General features: G+C 43.6%; 1 protein-coding gene across 1 annotated transcript in view; it reads left to right on the top strand.

Annotated features, from left to right (window-relative positions):
* Nucleotides 1–2,090: 2,090 nt before the first annotated feature.
* Nucleotides 2,091–19,521, top strand: part of nkain2 (sodium/potassium transporting ATPase interacting 2) — a 166,094-nt gene continuing 148,663 nt past the window's right edge. The window contains exon 1 of the mRNA XM_048250887.1: nt 2,091–3,191. Coding sequence (XP_048106844.1) covers nt 3,138–3,191 — 54 coding nt within the window. The 5' untranslated portion in view covers nt 2,091–3,137. The remainder of the gene's footprint in view (nt 3,192–19,521) is intronic.

Raw genomic sequence — 19,521 nt, 5'->3', positions numbered from 1 at the left:
GGGGAAGTACAAATGAAAATCAATTTGTAGGCGAGCTTCAGTGACTTGAATTTGATGCGGCCCGCTAGGGGTAGCCAGCGGAGCTCAATGAACAGCAAGGTAATGTGTGCCCTTTTCGGTTGATTGAAAACCAGACGTACCACTGCATTCTGGACCATCTGCAGTGGTTTCACCGCACAAGCTGTAAAGACCCTTGAAGAGAGTGTTACAATGATCGAGGCGAGAGATAACCCTGGTCTGTACCAAGACCGAGGTGGCATCATGTTGGGTTAGGTTCAGTCTTCCATACTTGAACAGCTTCCTGTAGCCCTCTAGCATACAGCTGGCTGTCTCATTGTAACAAAGAAGAGCAGAGTGCTCTCAAGCATGAAACATTCAACAGTATGTCTGCTTATTGCACAGAACCAAGCTTAGCCAAGCCAACACAGACATAAGGTGAACAGAAAGTGTTACATGAATATGAAAATTAATTGACATCTCCTGGAATGACAAGCAAACTAATAGCACAAACAGTCCGCCGTCAGTGCAAGTAATATCTATCACCCCAACTGCGCTCTGAATAGCTTTGTTTGCTTGGTGCGCTTCCTCTGGATGTTATTAAAGTCATTTTCCCTGTTGACATCTTGTCTCTGGGATAATTGATGCAATACTCCCTGGGAATACATGTCTGACTTTGAATTGAGAAGCCTCTATGGCTCAGAGGGGTCTCCTGATTGCTGTTCATATTCTGAGTCATTGCCGCTCTCAGTGAGTAGGCCTCTAAGCATTTACATTCAGATAGGCCTAGAAAATAAGATAGAAAATAAGTAGGCCTACAGGATCTCATGGTCTACATGGGAGAAGTGAGTTGGCCTTAGTTTTACATGTAGTTGTTTCAGTAAGGTTGTGTTTTCATTGTAAATGAAGAGAGTGATTTTGCAAACTAATACGAACTAATGCACTACATATTTATTTGCAACCTTTTAGTTTTTGCCTCAGCTGTATATTACTATACAATTTAATTCTGGTTAGCTGTAAAATCTAATCTCATTACGTTTTAGCCATATCATGTGCAACAACAATTCAGTTTCTCTGATCTAGTTTTTCAAACAATTCATCAAGAGATTAGTGCAGTTTAAAGTCCTAAGTCAAGTGAAGTGTATCAGGATATATCTTTTATATCAGTCTTTGAGCAGCAGTCTTTTGGCTAATAATCATGGGAAATCATAAGAGAGTGGTCAACATTGTTTCGAATGGCAGTCCATTTTAGAGCATCAGTTATTCACTGACAGATACGAACTGAAAACCTTTACATTTTATAATTTTCTCCAAGGCGGAACCACTCACCTTACTTCACAAATGTCAGGCACAGTGAATGTCACCTTCAAAGTCAAGTTATCAGCGGAGTTGAAGAGCAGGTTTCAAAGGCTAGATAACTTTATCAGACGTTCGAATTAAGACAAAGTCAAAAAGTTCAATCAATACTGTCACCACTCTCAGTGGCCTGTCACCAAAGACTCACATCCAGACACTCCGTCAGGGAAGCATTCCCTTTGCACAAAAGTAAACAGAACTAAACAACACTAACAGAACAATAAGGGACTGGTGTCAGGGCTTGCATCTGTGGGTAATTAAAATTCATAAATATTCATATTGCCAATGATTCACATGAAAGGAGTGCATTAACATAACTTTCTCTAGGATTTATTTTAAAAATATTTTAATAAGGTTTATATTTGAGGAAACAAATTAATAAACGACGCAGGGCACGACCAGTCTGAATATTTCTGTTTGAAAAATACCCTTACTTACAAACCCACCTAATCCATAGGGCGACTCTGGGCGAGTAGGTTAAATGTCGATCAATTTCTCCACCTTGAACATGCGAGTATTAGCCTTCTCAACAACCACCGGGCGATATTAGGCTACATATAATCATTAGTTCAGTATCAAATCTCAACTCCCTGGCAATAAACGCCCACTGAGAAACGGAGCAGAAAGCTAATCCAGTGGATTCAAAGGATGCACGAGCCTTCAGCTGCGCGCCGTCCGCCTCAGCTCCAGCCCACAGCGTGAGAAAGAAACCTAGTTGCATCCCCGTGGTGAGCAACACTGCGTGCGGCTCATTCAATCTGGAGCGTCAGATGGTAGAGCTGGCGCCTAGGCGAAGTGCTCCTCGGCTATTGTCCCTCTTTGGAGTTTGTCTCTTCAGTGTCTGTCAAAGGATAAATGTTCGGGACACTATTCTAAACAGCAGTCTGCTTTAAAGTGTTGCGGTAGAGGACAACTGACAATTGGGGAGAGTTGGCAACCAAGGATGCACAGGATTTTCAAGACACTCTTCGTTTGTATCGATTTCCACCAAGGGACCGATGTGTCGCATATTCGCAAGACAAAGAAATAAAACGTAACGGTTTTGAGACGTAGCCTATTTACTCGACGGGGATTGTATGTGTCCATACCACATTTCATTGCTTTTTTAGACGGGTTTATTCAGTTTCACACAACGACCCGTGGAGGGAGGAGCGATGAAAGCAGCTCTATCGCCATAAACAACACTGGATTGCTTTGTCTCAGCGGCAGACCGTGGTGGAAGAGAGTGACATTTCTCATCTCAGATTTGGGCTTTACGGTTTGGACACTATAGGAGGGCATCTGCTAATTAACATTGAAAGCGGGAATTTTTCCTTGTGATAGGCTACATACAATCAAGTAATGTCTTTCTGGATTCCAGTTTAATTGTTCACTCTCACAATTTTGGTTTTGGGGCATACACCCAACAGTTCTGGGAAGAGCTTGGAGCCAATCAGGACCAAACGGACTTTCTGAATCTTAAACTGGGAACAGTCGCTGTCATCGCCTCCCGTTCAAATGCTTCTCCTATTGAAATTCTGAGGCGTTTTTCATCTGGCTACACATAGCTTTTCTCGTCACTGTGGTAAAAGGGGGATGATTTTGGACGCGGAGGTATGCCCACAGCAAGAGGATACGGTTTAACTGATTGAGATTGCCTGGAAGTGTACCAGGTGTTAACTGCACGCGGCGTCGCTGCTGTGGTGGTCCGGCAGCCACAGCCCGGTCAACAACAGTGGTGATATTCAGTCAGTTTGGAGGAATACGGACCCACGTGGAAAGGGACAACCAGTTTTGCGTTCACCATGGGCTGTTGCAGCGGACGATGCACGCTCGCTTTCATATGTGGGATGCAGCTGGTAAGTTGTAACAGCGCTTCTATAATTAGGTGTGTGTGTGTGTGTGTGGCTGAAGGTGCATTGTAGAATGTTGTGCGCAAGGCGGCTCATCTAACCCCATATGCCACGAAAAGCCTTTTGGCGTTTCTTTCACGGTTATGTTCACTCAAATACAAATGCACTTGTGTAATGAGCCCAGTCCACGGGCTAGTTCAAGTGTTAAACAAGAGAAACAAATAATATTTTCCCATTCACCTTTAACGGAGGGTGCTTTCGGTAACACAAAGGACTTGCACCCAGCTGCTCCTCCCGGTGTTTGCCGATGCACGCCACCGTTCCATATCAATGTAACCGTTGGAGCACTTGCCTGATGAAAGTGCGATCATGGAGTGGGGTTATAGGTGTCAGTGGTGCACTGAGAGCTTTAGGAGAAGCGTAATGACGTACGCGGCGCGAGTAATCTCACCGTGGTTTGGGTTGCCCCTAAACGCAATCAGATACGGTTTAGTCGTGCCAAGTAGTGTTTAGTTTAAACTGTACTACAGTCTTGACAGTCAGGCCTTGTCACATAGCGCTATATCCCCTGTGCACCACTGTGGCATTTGGGCGCACAGCTGCGACTCTTGTCAGCTTTTTGAAATGACTTCAGGGTCCGGATGAAGAAAGGGGTTTGTTCCAGAGCTGTTTCATCGCTGCTCATAGCTGCACCATAACGAAATTAGGATAAGTAAAGGGGAAGGGAATTTAGATCAACAGCATCAACAGGAAACGTGCTGCTTCAGAAATCAATTTGATTACACACCCTTGCTAAATTTGGCAGTATTTATATATGTACAAGGATTCTCTCCCTCACTTCTGCTCCCTCTCTCTCTCTCTCTCTCTCTCTCTCTCTCTCTCTCTCTCTCTCTCTCACACACACACACACACACACACACACACACAATTACAGTCAAGGTCATTGTTGCACAGAAATGGATAGTTTCAAATTAGTTTTCTTAAACCATGTCCCTCCTGATACATGTCAAATAGTGCTTAGACTTGAAGGGTGGTCTGTCTCTAAAAATGCATTTGCCAGTAAAGACCAAAACACACACATTGTGGCCTCGAGTCTACTTTAATCAAATCTCAGAGAATGTCCGGCTAACCAGCAGTCACCAAACCATGTCTAATCGCTGCTGGGCGAACAGTCACACGACACATTCCATAACTTAGCCAGCGCACTCCCATGAATCATGGCGGTTATAGGCAACTTATTACAGTTGGAGCATGGGGGGCAAAACTGCCCTCCCTTTCTCTCTATGCCCACCAGCTGGCAGTGTGAATCATGTTTGCGTGGTGGGTCACGCGATACTTGAGAAGCATGGCACAACCCCCCCCACACACACACACAACACACACACATCACCATCACCACAACCACCACCAAACGAAATGGTCGCAGATGGCTGTTTTTGTGTGTGTGTCAGTCAGCATAGTCACATTTCAGTCAGACCAGGCACCTAGCGACATCTGGCATTGAAATGATCTGCCATGATGTCCCCCCCCCCAAGGAGTCAGTTAATTAGATCTCACCGAGTTGTCGTCAAGAGGAACCTCCTGGGGTGGCCCCCCTGACAGGCTGTGTTTAAAAGACAGCTACCCGTCTAACTGCCCATGTTGTTCTCTGCTCATCCTCTTTCCCTTTCTCACTTTGGTCTTTGTCTCAACACTCCTCGAGCAGTGTCAGCTTTGTTGTGATCTGATAGGGGATGTGGGGCGTCAAGCTGATTTGAAAGGAGCCGCGTGCTAGTCGAGTCGTGTTCCAGTTTGGAAGCCTTTAATGTTGCCACACACTGAAGCCATACTCAAGTGCATGCCTCAACAAGTCTGACCCGGCTTATGGCTTCCTTCCTGTTTTAAGCTGTTAGGTAAACAGGAAATAGGGCCTGGGGATCTTTCCTGCACTTGAGCACAACATATGTTTATGATTTAAGACCAAGATATCTTGGAATTTGATGAGTTATTGTCTGGGATGAGTTAACTGTAGTGATGTTGACTGGATGGACACTGACAGGGTCTGGGTTGAATACTAGTGACATTTCTACCTACATGTTTCTGTAAACGTTGCCCTGACGACCTTACATTTTGATCCCACCGCTGTTCAGAACTCTTCCCGTGATTAGGAGAATGTCCATGTGTAATTTTCGTAACACGGTGGGTGGACATGCACACAGATGCACATTTATTTCGCTAAATTTTAGCGTGCATAAAATGTGCATAACATGTGCATAACATATGTGAATGAGCTGAATTGAAAGCCAGCAACTGCCTCTGGACTGGTCCTCTGTTCTTGGAGGCAGTGATCTTTTGCCCTGCTGCACGGTCCCGTACACCACACAACACAGGCACACCCATGCAGACACACATATACACGCACACATATACACACACACATACAAACACACACACATATACACACACACACATACAAACACACACACACACACACACACACACACACACACACACACACACACACCCATGCAGAGACACATATACACATACCAGTGTATCCCACAGAATTGAATTCTATTTGTGGTAGTAGATTTGCAGAATGCAACAGTTTTTAACAATTTAGCGCAGCGTGGTTATGGATGCAGATTTAAGCACAATTTAGCCAGTCGACTTTTATGCCAACAATTGCAGGATTGTTAATGTTTTCTTAAAATGTGCATGTAGGTTTGTTGAGAGACAAGGAGTGGCTGTGCAAAGGTGCACATAGCTGTACAATGGACGAATTTCATCCAACTTAAATAGTACAACAATGGACAATTATTGAGTGGTGGTCAGTGTTGATATTGTGGTGGGCCGCCACAAATAATTCAATGTATGAGAAACACTGCATACATACAAACATACACACACACACATACACACACACACACACACACACACACACACACACACACACACACACACACACACACACACCAATGGCCTTTTCACATTCCATTGTGCCACACCCATCTTTCATTTTGCTTTATCTTGTAGTCCATTCAGCAGACATTCAGGCTTCAGCACTGGCCTCACACAAACACACACACACACACACACGGTCATACACACGGATCCTGTATACAACATACATACACACACACATACAGCATCCAGGGGCAGCCGTGGCCTACTGGTTAGTGCTTCGGACTTGGAACCGGAGGGTTGCCGGTTCGAACCCCGACCAGTAGGAACGGCTGAAGTGCCCTTGAGCAAGGCACCTAACCCCTCACTGCTCCCCGAGTGCCGCTGTTGTTGCAGGCAGCTCACTGCGTCGGGATTAGTGTGTGCTTCACCTTGCTGTGTGTTCACTGTGTGCTGAGTGTGCTAATTCACGGATTGGGATAACTGCAGAGACCAAATTTCACTCACAGGATCACAAGAGTATACTTATACTTTACACTATATATACTATATTATACTATACACATTTATTGACACCCCTTGTAAAGTTGAGTAAAAAGATGTATGAAGGAAGGATAAAAGGAAGAGATAAGGAGCATCCTGACTCCTTTGTCTCCTCTCTGCATTCTGTTTAAGAATGCTTGGAGCACTGGTATTTCTGGAATCACTCGTAGGCATGCTGTGTTCTTACAACAGAATAGTCCTCCCTTTCATGAAAGAGAGGTCTTGTTGGAGAGTCACAGTACATTTCTTTAATTACCTTCAGGGCGTTTTCTTACCTCAAAGTGCTGACTTGACCCTGCAAAAAGTAAACCTCAACAAACATTTTTGTATTTTCATGATTATCCTGTTTTCAGAGCAACTGAGTAAAAGCCTTTAATAGCAAAGTTATTAAACTATTACTAATAGTAACACACACACACACACACACACACACACACACACACACACACACACACACACACACACACATAGACACACAAACACAGCTTTACCTTACAGCACAGCACGTGTGATTTAAGTGAACCACACAAATGAATCCATTAACTCATCCCACTAAACTCACCAACCCCAATGATGCATCTAGAGCTGTTGGTTACCCCATCATCTCAAACCACAGACTCATCAGCATAATGTATTAGCACTAATGCTTTTGATTTGATGAAATGACCAGAGAGGCCAGTTTTATTGTCAAGGCCATGAATACGGGCAAAATAAGCACAACAAATAATCTTTCTACAAGCTTTTAACCCCAACCACTTGGTAATGCTTGCTGTGCCGTGAAAGAACACTCTGAGAACATTGGTGTCACCTCAACATGCCTATTTGGTTTAGAAATGGTAGTGCATGCCAGGCTATTAGAACAACCGAGGCTTCAGGGCCCCGAGGGAAAATTAATTTAAGGTTGTTTGGTGCGGTGTGGTCAGCAAGCTATAATTACCAGCTCACCGAGGGCAAAGCACTCATGGTCATGCCTATGTATGAGGTGCATGTCTGGGTGTTTTTTTTTTAAAGACCTCTGGTCCATGCTTTTAGTCCTCAACAGATCTACTGCTTTATTGGGGGCCAAGCAGCGAAGCTGCGAAGGCACCCATTGAGTTACTAGCTTTTCCAATTATTATACTTCCGCCATTGGAGTCTATGGCAGCCCATAGAACGCCTGGCTAAAAAGTGCAGATTTTTTGGCAGAAAGTTTCGGGACACTCCACTGACCATTCACACTCATTTACGGACCTCTAAACCCAGCCATCTAGCGCCACCAACAGGTCAAAATCTGGCCAAAAATTGAACCGCTGGGTTTAAAGTTATGAAATTTGGCACACTGATTCAGCACTGTCCCATGATCACGCTCACCAATTTCCATAACTCTATGCCCAACACCCTAGCGCCACCAATGGGTCGAACCTGGATTGCATTCACGCATGTGACCATTGAACGGTGCGTCCGATTAGGCACCGTTGGAATCCCTGGACCGACCTAAGTTCAATGACCCTTATTACGTCACTTTCCGCCATATTGGACCTCCGCCATATTGGATTTAGTTCAAACTCTATGAAAAGTTTCAGCGGTCAGAAATTTCATCCGATTTTCATGGAACTTGGCGGAGATGATCTTCTGCCCGAGCCGCACAAACGATACTTGCCAGATTTTTCAATTTCAGGTAGCGTCTGAATCCTTGGACCATCCCGAGTTCATCGACCCCTATTCCGTCACTTTCTGCCATATTGGATCTCCGCCATATTGGATTTAATACAAACTCTATGAAAAGTTTCAGCGGTTACAAATTTCATCCGATTTTCAAGGAACTTGGCTGAGATGATTTTCTGACCGAGCCGTACAAACGATACTTGTCAATTTTTTTAATTTCAAGTTTATTTGCCCGTGACAGCCAATCACACATGGCTATGATGCCGCCTAACAGGAAGTAGGCTAACATCTTGGCTATGCTTTAATGTATGAAGTCCAAACTTGGTACAGGGACTTGGTATCTGATTGTGAGGACACACTAGGAAATTGGCATCATTTGGCCTCTATAGGGGGCACTGCAATACAGGAAGTGAGCTTGTATCTCAGCAACGCTTTGATGTACAAAGCCCAAACTTGGTATAAGGACCTGTTACCATATTGTGATGACGCACTAGGAAATTGGCATCATTTGGCCTCTATAGGGGGCGCTGCAATACAGGAAGTGAACTCGTATCTCAGCAACACTTTGATGTATGAAGTCCAAACTTGGTATAGAGACTTGGTACCTGATTGTGGGGACGCACTAGGAAATTGGTATTATTTGGCCTCTATAGGGGGCGCTGTAATACAGGAAGTGAGCTTGTATCTCAGCAATGCTTGGATGTATGAAGTCCAAACTTGATACAGGGACATAGTAGCTGATTGTGAGGACATGCAAGGAAAGTGGTCTCATTTGGCCTCTAGGGGTGCTGTAATAGACAAATTGAGTTCACATCTCAGCAACTCTTTGGTGTATGACGTCCAGGGACATGGTAGCTGATTGTGAGAATACACAAGGACATTGGTGTAATTTTCGCCTCTAGGGGCAGTATAACAAAGTAAATGAGCTTATTTCTCAGCCATTCTTTATCCAATTGTAATCAAACTTGCTGTGAGTGCTTGCTCATGCCATTGCAACGCCATTCCTGCTATAGCGCACTGCTTGGCCCCCACATTGCTGCTTGCAGCTATATTTATTTTCAGAGTAGGTGAAGGTCATAAGTCATTTTGGATGAGAACCAGAAAATAGCCCACTGACATCTCCTTATTATGTGACAGGATGATCCCAGTATCCCAGTATCTCAATATCCCAGTGTCTTTGAGGCACATGCTGCATAAGGTCATGAAGGAAAAAAGCTGTTTCAGTGATGAGGGAAATGACAATACTAGATGAGTATACAGTACTAGACACTGATATGATGAATTATATATTTTCTTTTCCATAAGTGCTTGGGGGTAAAAATTACCATTATCATTTGTGTCAGTTGGCCTGCTCCAGGTCTTATTAAATTACTGAAATGCTTTTGAAGAGTTAGCTGATGGTAGTCAAGCATCGTAATATGGGGTCATCATGTTAGAGGTCAGCCAATTGACTGTAGAACCCTTCTATTCAATTGTTATATGTTAATGGTTTAGCTGTGATTATGCCACATTGTGCTAATTCCCTATATACCTAATCCTTTGTTTCTTGTTGAGTTTTGGGCAGTGCCTTACTGTACTAATGTACACTATTTCTATTAATTCTCTAGGCACCCACATAATTGGGATATTATTATTTTCTGCTGTAGTCATCGGTCTGCTAACAGCCTCTATGTTGGCCCAGTGCCCTTGAGAAGCTTGGCTGTGTTTGCTTAAAGCACAAAACTTAATCTTTTATGTGGTCTGTTAATTTGGCCTGAGAGGGAGACAACAAAACTTCCTCTTAACACCTGACACTCAAAAGAACAATTTTAATCTGAAAGGGACACCTTGAGTTATCACAAGTCAAAATGTACCTTTCATCCTGGCTTTCTATTCCCAATTGGATTGCTGTACTTAGAAGTTCTGTCCATGTAATGCTCTCTACCTCAGGTACCTTCGGTCTTTCTTTCTACTGCAGCATGGCGCTGTTAAGGGCTGCTCGATTATGGCAAAAATAATAATCATGGTCATTTTGTTCAATAATGAAATCATGATTATTTTACACGATTACTCATTAGGAATTTGGAAATATCACCGATTTTCAAAACAGAGAGGTGAGCTGGATTTTTAACTTCAGACAAAAGTAGAACATTGTTGCAAAACAGAATGCGGCAAAATAATCATTACATTTTGATTAGGTTGTTTTCATAATCGTTAGAAGTCATAATTGATGGTTAATTGATTCATTCGGTTAATTGCACAGCCCTAGTATTGATGTCAGTTTGACATAAGATAGAGGCACTGAAGCACTGAAGAAATTAGGTCCTGAAGTAGCATGTCACTAATCGCATCACACTGTGACAGACAGTGAGGGTAATTGTGGAGTCTTTGTAGTCCAAATACCTGCTGAAATGTACAGTAGCTCACAAATAGAGATAGAGAGAGAGAGAGAGAGTTTTCAGGTAGACACTCATTTTGATGAGGCTCTCTCTTTGCCTTGTTGCTACAAGAAAGCTTCGCCATTGTCCTGATTTTTGATATCGAATGCCTTTGAAAACATTTAGCCCCAGAGGGCCTGCTGTTCCCAAATAAAGAGAGGAGGAATGGACTTTAACCTTAGCTCTGTTCCCATCTGTTTCCCTGTGCTTTTTAAAATGATTTGAATAGAGCTTAATATTTATGATGGGCCAACGGGGCTAATTGCTAAGCATATTGATCCATTGTGCCTTAAAAGTGCCTTCCAATTTATTGTCTGTTTGCATTGTTCCTTTATGGCACAGTGAAATTACTATTTTGTCAGGATCAAAAGTGTTTTGTACAAATTGACAAGGGAAAAATATACAATTAGTTCTCTTTTCATATATTTACCTCCAGACTAATGAGATTCACCCTGAATTGATTCCTTTCCCATCCTATCTATTTTATCTCATTCCATCTTGTTATGCTCTCTCTCCCTTTCTCTCCCTCTCTCTCTTTCTCTTTCTCTCTCTCCCTCTCCCTCTGTTTATCTCTCTCTCTTTTCTCTTTTCGTCTTGATGAGATGTAATGGTTCACAGTTATTTCTAAAGCAATGCCACTTAGCTTCGCAAGCAAGAGAGGTGTCAACAAAAGTCGAATGCCTTCTGTGTTTCAGTGCACATGTTTCCCATTTTCCCTTTAAAAAGGTAATTTCACCGTTCTTTCGTGACGACAGTCACATGGGTGACAAAATGTTTCAACAGCTACACGTTATCATGTTTAGCTGTGTAATGGATGGGTTCTACTATGTACTTGCTGTGTAGGTATCACCTGACAAAGAACCGTTACATTTTGCATTTACACATAGTCATTTAGCTGACATTTTTAAAGGTACAGTGTAACAAGAAGGGGTAGTCTAGTGGTAAGTGCTAGAATAAGCATGTCCAGTTTATTCTAACACTTACCTCTAGAGCCATATTTGCATGGTGATGTGTGGGTGAGTGTAGAGTAATGATTTAGGTAGGATTTAAATTTATGTGTAAGATTAAAAAAAAAAACAGCACCACCAAATTTGAGGTGGAAGTGCCAGTTCTCCAAAATTCATCCCGGGTTAAGTTCTTAATGGAAAAGGGTAGCAGGTATGGGACACCCATTCACCCACCAGCCCTCTGTTCTGAAAGGTGGAAAAACACCCTAAAGCGTCCTACATACTCGCCACTCCCGACCGGTAGCGCGACAATGTGACGTCAAAATTGCGTCATTTCCTCTGTCGCACAAGAAATTTCAGCCTCGCGCAGGCAGGTCGTGCACAGGAGATTTTTTTTCAGATGCGCGCAACAAGCAGGATGAGCTTGAAGCCAAGATCAGGGAGCATGTGTGCCTCTATACAGACATCAAACACATTCAGGCATTTTTAAATAAATATGATGTTTGAATAGTCAGTTTGAGAAGAGAGGGAAATTAACTTGGCTAGGTTACCAGCGAGAGTTTGTGATTTTTAAATAGTTTGCTGGATAAGTTAATGAAGCTACCAGAGAAAGATATAACACAGGGAATTAAGATGAAAGAACTAGGACCCAGGGACATGTCAATAATCCAGCAAAAGGTAACAAAGATATTTATTTTCAACCAAAGGATATCTGCTAAGACCTGAAAAAAATCTTCCACCTTAGGAAATTACACAAACTCATCTCTCAGCACCAGCCAGCTAGCTAAAATTTCCCTCGGGATGAATAAAGTATCTATCTATCTATCTATCTATCTATCTATCTAGCTGCACACACCTTGGAAACTAGATGGTAATGATGGTAGTTGTGAATAGCAGCAAGCGAAGTCTGAAGTATCATCACAGGGTAGTTTTTACTGCCATTGAGGCCAATGCCAATTCAGGAGAATATTGCAACTAGTGTCGTGACCACCACGCGCGAGTATAAATGGTTACGGCGTTCCCGTGATGTCACATTGTCGCGCTACCGGTTGGGAGTGGCGAGTATATAGAAGCCTTAACAGGGCTTCCCATTACAGTTTTGGTTCCCTCCACCTAGAGCAGGAACGGCAGCTCTCGCTGAGATTTTGGTTGTAGATTAGAGTTAGATCCCCATTGAACATGGCTTGCTATCCTTTTGAAATCTGCACACAATGTTAAGCTTCACCTTTATGAGGCATTGGATGGGTTTAGAAATGTCAAACTTAGATCACTCCCTAATATCCCCCATCCTCGATTAAATCTTGAGTTACCAATTCCCAGATGTATATTGTCAAACATATTAAAGTCAGTGAGAGATCACTTCATCTCGACCATACATTGGTTATGGCAATGGAAACCCCCTTTGGCATCTATTAGACAATCAGTGGAGAACACAATGCGTGAGCATTTAACTCCAAGTTATTTACATCAAGCTTCCGCTGCAGTTCATCTGTTCTCATGTCTCGTGTTCAAGTGTTTGGGCTTCTTCCTGTTGCACTATTCTGCCATCTGTGAGTAGGAGCGCCGCAAGAGACGCTCCAATGAGCTGTCCTCAAGTCAGCCACAATACACACCCTATTGGGAATCTGCCAATGTCCTCAACCCTGTAATGACGGGCACCTACTACAGAACTAGGCTGAGGGCAGAGCTGAGAGACTCTCTGAAATGAGGGATCCGGATTCTGTATATCCAGATCCGGATTCTGCAAAGACTCACTGCACCTGTCAGTGGCTGTGTATTGTAATTTTGTGCTTTGCCACGTGCCAACATTTAACCCCCCCCCCCCCTCTGCCGTTTCCCAGCTGGAGAGGGGCCAGGTGGAGGTTTACCCCTGGTGGGGGAGCTTGTGGATTTTTCCCTGAACAGAAGTCACTTCCCCCCATACGCATACACAAACATACACACATGTATTTGTACACACACACACACACACACACACAGTAAGAGGCACCTGCTGTGCATGGCTCAGAGCACACTCTTTCACATACACTGTGGTATGAAATGTGCTTTGCAGTGTTTATTCCCTGTCTCATTCTCTCCACTAAAAACAAACCGACACTGTCTGTGTCACTGTCTTTTTCTCTATCTTTGTCTGAGTCTCCTTCACAAACACTCCCTTTCTATCACACACACACACACACACACACACACACACACACACACACACACACACACACACACACACACACACATTTTTTCACTCACACACATTCAATTCACTCACACACATTTTTCACTCTCACACACATTCTGTCCCGCCCTATCTTCACCTCACTCATCCACACATACTGTATGCACAAAACACAACATATTGCTTTTGTATCATCCCATTTGGCTGGCTCGCCATATTTGCAACATGACGAGGCCGTTTTCGGCAAAAATCATTATTGATTCCCGTTCAGGGAGAGTGGGACAAGTCTCCACCGTGCAAACAAAAGGCGGCGAACATGCCGACTGGTGCCATCAGCCGCAGCCTTGGAATATGACCTTAGCTCAGCCCACATGACAGATGGCAGGGAAAGGCGGCTGGCCAGATTTCATCAAAATATTTGCCCACATGCACAGAGCAAACACTGACCAAATGCAACCTGGTGCTGAGGGCTCAGTGTTAACCAATTCCTCTGCGGGGTTTTTTTCTCGGGTGTAAGCAAATGTCACAAAAACAAATTTGTATTGGTAGATCTTTCTTGAGTGGTGTTAGTGATGTTTACTGGAATTCTTGACTGCTAAATGAATGTGGATTGGTTAGCTAAATTATAAAAGAGATGATACTGTAAGATACAGCTACTTCTAGATCAATCATTTAGAAGCCATTAACACTTCTCTATAGTGGTAGAAGGAGACTATGTGTAGGTGACCCCTAGCCTGGTTTCACCAGACTCTCTACTTTGTTTCACTTTGTGAAGAGAGTCACAGTTGGGAAATGTTTCCAACCCTGTAATGGGCATAGACTTTGAAATCATTGGTCCAGCCTAACCAATCACATTGATCAGGGGTTACTAGCATTACTGCGTACTTCACCTAACCTTTACAAACTGATAATAAACTGTATCGGCAGTTAGGAAACAATGTTAGATACTTTGCTTTATAAATGTACACATTCCTCACATATGTACACAAAATGTACACATTTTGAAACTAACATCATCTCCTCTCGTCACTGATTGTCCCACTATCCTGGTGGCTGAGGGAAACGTAAATGCATTGTGAAGAGACAGACTAGTATTTCAGTGAAATGAAAATGAGTGGAGATACTCTGTTAATAAAAAACAGACACTAGATGTTATGGTTAAGCATGGCTTATGCTTCCCTCATCACAGCCTATGCCTATCCAGATTATGTGCGATGTTACAGTTTTTCTTAGTCGCTTTGGTGCTTTTTGCAGATCAGAATGAAAATTCTCATAACTATTAGTTCAACCTCCACAACATTTAGTCATTTGTGCACATCATAGTAGCAAATTCTCCTTCCTCTGAACAAATTGAAAATGCTTTTGGACATGTATCAGTTGCTTTCATACAATTCTCTGCTGTTTTTTAACATTATCATTTGCTTATGTCATGTCAGTCAAAATTAACTATACTTATGGATACTGAATAGTCGTTCCCTATAAAACTAATAGTCTTCATTTCATTGCTTGAGTCATTACATACAAAATTGTTGAACTAGTTATCAAATTCTGTCACAATGCTGTAGAATTGCAAAGAGCATACATACAGTAAAAATGTACGTATTCAGTGTCTTGTACTCACTTACTCCCCTAACTACAGCAATGTGTAACTTTACTGTAGTTTTCAAATGGCTGTACAAGTAGTGTATAGTGCTGTCTTGAGCATGTTCAGGTAGTGTCACCTTTTTTTCTGCCCTTTTTTGCATTGGAAAACACTGTCAAGACTTCTCATTTTGATGACACTGACAGTTTCATTGACATGAATACGTGCTTTTGAGGAATGGACTATCCATTTTGAGCAAGTGACGTGCTTTTGCAGGTCATCCACTAGGTTTTGCAGTTTGCACTAATTGTTTTGAGAAATGCACTAACTGCTGTGCAAATGTTAATAGTGATGTGAGAATAGCACCAAAGCGACTGAGAAAAACTGTAAAGACAGCCAGTACGTGTCCATGTTTGGAGAACCCTTCAGGGGTCCCGTAGGTGCGGAGATGAAAGGCAGTGCGTGGGGCGGGAGCGCAGGCTGAGCGAGATGACAGAGACCTGACAGAGGAAGTCCTTGATACCACAGAGAGTGGCGGTGATGAATCACTGGCTTCCCACACCGGCACTAGATATGGGAGATGGCAGGGAGATTTAATGACTCTTAAAAATATTATAAATCAGTCAGGACTTAACAAGGCCAATAAATACAAGTGCCAGAGGTGTGTTAGAGTGTAAGCGTGTGTATATGACTGTATGTGGGTGTATGTTTGAGACTGTATTAGTGTGTGTGTGTGTGTGTGTGTGTGTGTGTGTGTGTGTGTGTGTGTGTGTGTGTGTGTGTGTGTGTGTGTGTAAATTACTGAGTGTGTATGTGTGTTTTTGTGTGTGTGTATGTGTTTATGGTTGTGTGTATTTTTGAGTCGGTGAGTGTGTGTATGTGCGCATGTGTGTGTGTATGTGTGGAGAGCATATCAGCAGCATGGTGTTTACCTGCGATACTTTCAGACCCCCGTGGCATCAAATTAACCTTTTCTCTCAGGTCCGTGTCTGAGAGGCGGGATGAGCGGCGGGTTTTGAGCGCGTGGAAGGACACAACGATGACACAGGGTCCAGCCCCGCAGCTGTGTTCCCGAGATAAGATTTGCGTCGAAGCCGAGCCGTAAAGGGATATAGGCAGGCGGTAAACAACCTAGCTCGCTCGTCGTCAACGCGGACCTGTAGCCAAGGAAGCGAAGAGGGGAGAGCAGCACGATGATGGCGCGGCGGCTGTGCGATAAACAAACATGGAGGAATTTCAAATGGGGAAGTCAGTTTGGCTGACTGTGCAGACGCTCAGGGCAGATAGCAGCTGGTAGGAGCATCTCATTTAAAGAGTCGTCGTGGCTACTGAGAGTGCTGGCGTTCTGTAACGTATGCACTGAGAGACTCTTACTCTCTCACCTCTGTCTGGTGGCTCTCAGTGTGCCGAAAAACACCAAAAACATGGTGGATAGTGCAGCGGTGAAGAAAACCTCTGGCCCTGATCTGGCCCATAGTTGTCCCCGATCTGTCCTGGATCTGTGTTACAGCGTCAGCATTAAGAAATGTCGTGTCCACAAATGGGCCTGTTTTGATTTCGCGCTGACATAGCCCTTCCTGAGGTTGACAGCGTTGCGTAATTAACCAGTCATTCTGTCCCAAAATGTCCACCATCATTATTCTGACCTTTTTATGAATTATTCTCACGTTTCTGGATGTGTGACTGCTTTTTTTTTGTTGAAAAACAGACATTTTTTTCCAGTTGACTTACCCTCCACACCTGGGAGAAAGGTGTTTCTTTTTGGGCCACAACTCAGCGCAGCTTGCCAGAGCATCCTGAGCATCCTGAGCATCCTGAGCATCCTGTCGAGCTGCCTTGGTCTGTAGTTTTACCATCTAATAATAAACATCTCCCAGAGCTTTTGTCTGTGGCTCAGAGACTACAACTACCCATAATACCGAGGCTGTACCTGTCTGTGTGCGCTCCCACGGCACTTTTTCAAACTGCCGAGGCTCCCAGGGGAGAACCAGATAGAGGGCCTTACATGCTTCTGTTCGAAGTGCGCACAGACACACCGATGTAGAAAATATCTGACTCCTCTCTGTTTTTTCCCATGAGTTTGCCTTTGTGTGTGTGTGTGTGTGTGTGTGTGTGTGTGTGTGTGTGTGTGTAGGGTTGCAAAGGGGCGGAAAATTTCCGGAAACTTTCTGGAAACTTACCATGGAAAGTTAAGCTGGGGAATTTTGGAAATATTCCAAATAGGACATTTTCATGGAATTAAAGGAAATTATGTTAATTAATGGGAATTTACGGAAAATAACATGGAATTTTGGGTAATTCATACAAACTGTTTCATATACAAACATTAACATTTTGTTACGTAATAAGCAATATGATTTGTATGTTCGGATTTTTGCTTAGCTTAGCATACAAAGCTAGCTAGCTTGCTAGCGGGAATCCATTCTCTGCCTATGGTTTACTAGTGTGCTAAACTAGCAACACTGAACTGCCCAAGATACACTACACCACTCAACAACAAAATCTGATTGGTTGGAACATTTTTTCCCCATGCATATGAACGCACCATAGATTTCCTTTATGTCTAGCAGCCTATGCCGATTGCTGTGTGCATGTGAATGACATATGTGCAGGGTAGAAATTTGACTGAAATTGCATTAAATCACGTTGTGTTAACTAATATTATGCTGCAAGATGGGGTTTTGTCCACTACATTTAAGTTCCCTGTTATAGACTAACTTGCCATATTAAAAATTCCCAGTTTATTCCCATTAATTCCCGTTTATTCCTGTTAATTCCCATATATTCCCGTTAATTCCCATGGAAAGTTTCCAACTTTGAAAATTCCTGGAATTTTGCAACCCTACAGTATGTGTGTGTGTGTGTGTGTGTGTGTGCATTTATGGTGAGAGAGGAGGGGATGTGAAGGTGTGTTTGCAAGTTATTTTATGCATGTTCAGCTGCAAGTCGGTATTCTGTATTGATCTGTGTGTGTGTGTGTGTGTGTGTGTGTGTGTGTGTGTGTGTGTGTGTGTGTGTGTGTGTGTGTGTGTGTGTGTGTGTTTATGCGTGCGTGTGTGTATGCATGTGTGTGTGTGTGTGTGTGTTTGTGTGTGTGTGTGTGTGTGTGTGTGTGTGTGTGTGTGTGTGTGTGTGTGTGTGTGTTTGTACGTGCGTGTGTGTATGCATGTGTGTGTGTGTGTGTGTGTTTTGTGTGTGTGTGTGTGTGTGTGTGTGTGTGTGTGTGTGTGTGTGTGTGTGTGTGTGTGTGTGTGTGTGTGTGTGTGTGTGTGTGTGTGTGTCTGTGTGTGTGTGTGTGTGTGTGTGTGTGAGTGCCTGTGCACATGTCCATGAATGTGCCTATAGGGCTGCATTGAAGCACACTGAAAGCTGAAAGCCCCAGCACCCAGCTATTGAGTCACTGCAGAACTGCCTCCACATCAGCCTTATCAGCAGGTGTCTCTCGTCTCAAATGGAGATATTATAATGGCGTGTCAGGTGACGACCTTTCTGAAGGCACTCTCTCTTTTGCTCTCCCTCTCTCTCCCCGACGTGTATTGCTCCACAGGGAGGAGATTGAGGTTATCTGGAGTGCTGAGGAGAAAGAGCTCTGGGTCTGGCGAGCTTTAGACTGGTGTGTTTGTGGAGACTTTTTTTCTTCTTTTTCCTCTTCTTCTTCTTCTTCTCCCTGGCGGTGATGTTAGGACGAAGCTGAAGGAGGTAACTCTTGCGTTATCTGTAAACTGCACCGAGGGAACTGGAGTGGGTCTGAAGAGGGGCCCCGGCTCTACCCCTCGTGTCCACTCTGATCTGGGGGAAGATGAGAGGAGAGGAAAAGAAAAAAAGAAAGGGAGATGAAGAGAGAGAAGAGATCGGACAGGATAGGCGTGCATGGACTGGAGAGGAAAGAGTGAAGGATGGTGGGGGGTGAGAGAGAGAGAGAGAGAGGGATAGAGGAGGAAAGGGAAAGAGACAGAGTGGACTGGAGAGGAAAGAGTGAAGGATGGTGGGGGAGAGAGAGAGAGAGAGAGGGATAGAGGAGGAAAGGGAAAGAGAGACAGAGTGGACTGGAGAGGAAAGAGTGAAGGATGGTGGGGGGAGAGAGAGAGAGAGAGGGATAGAGGAGGAAAGGGAAAGAGAGACAGAGTGGACTGGAGAGGAAAAGAGTGAA

Source organism: Alosa alosa, chromosome 8 (assembly GCF_017589495.1).
Source record: "Alosa alosa isolate M-15738 ecotype Scorff River chromosome 8, AALO_Geno_1.1, whole genome shotgun sequence".
In the NCBI taxonomy this organism is placed as follows: Eukaryota; Metazoa; Chordata; class Actinopteri; order Clupeiformes; family Clupeidae; genus Alosa; species Alosa alosa.
The sequence above is the reverse complement of the archived record's forward strand: the minus strand, read 5'-3'. Positions and strand labels throughout refer to the sequence as shown.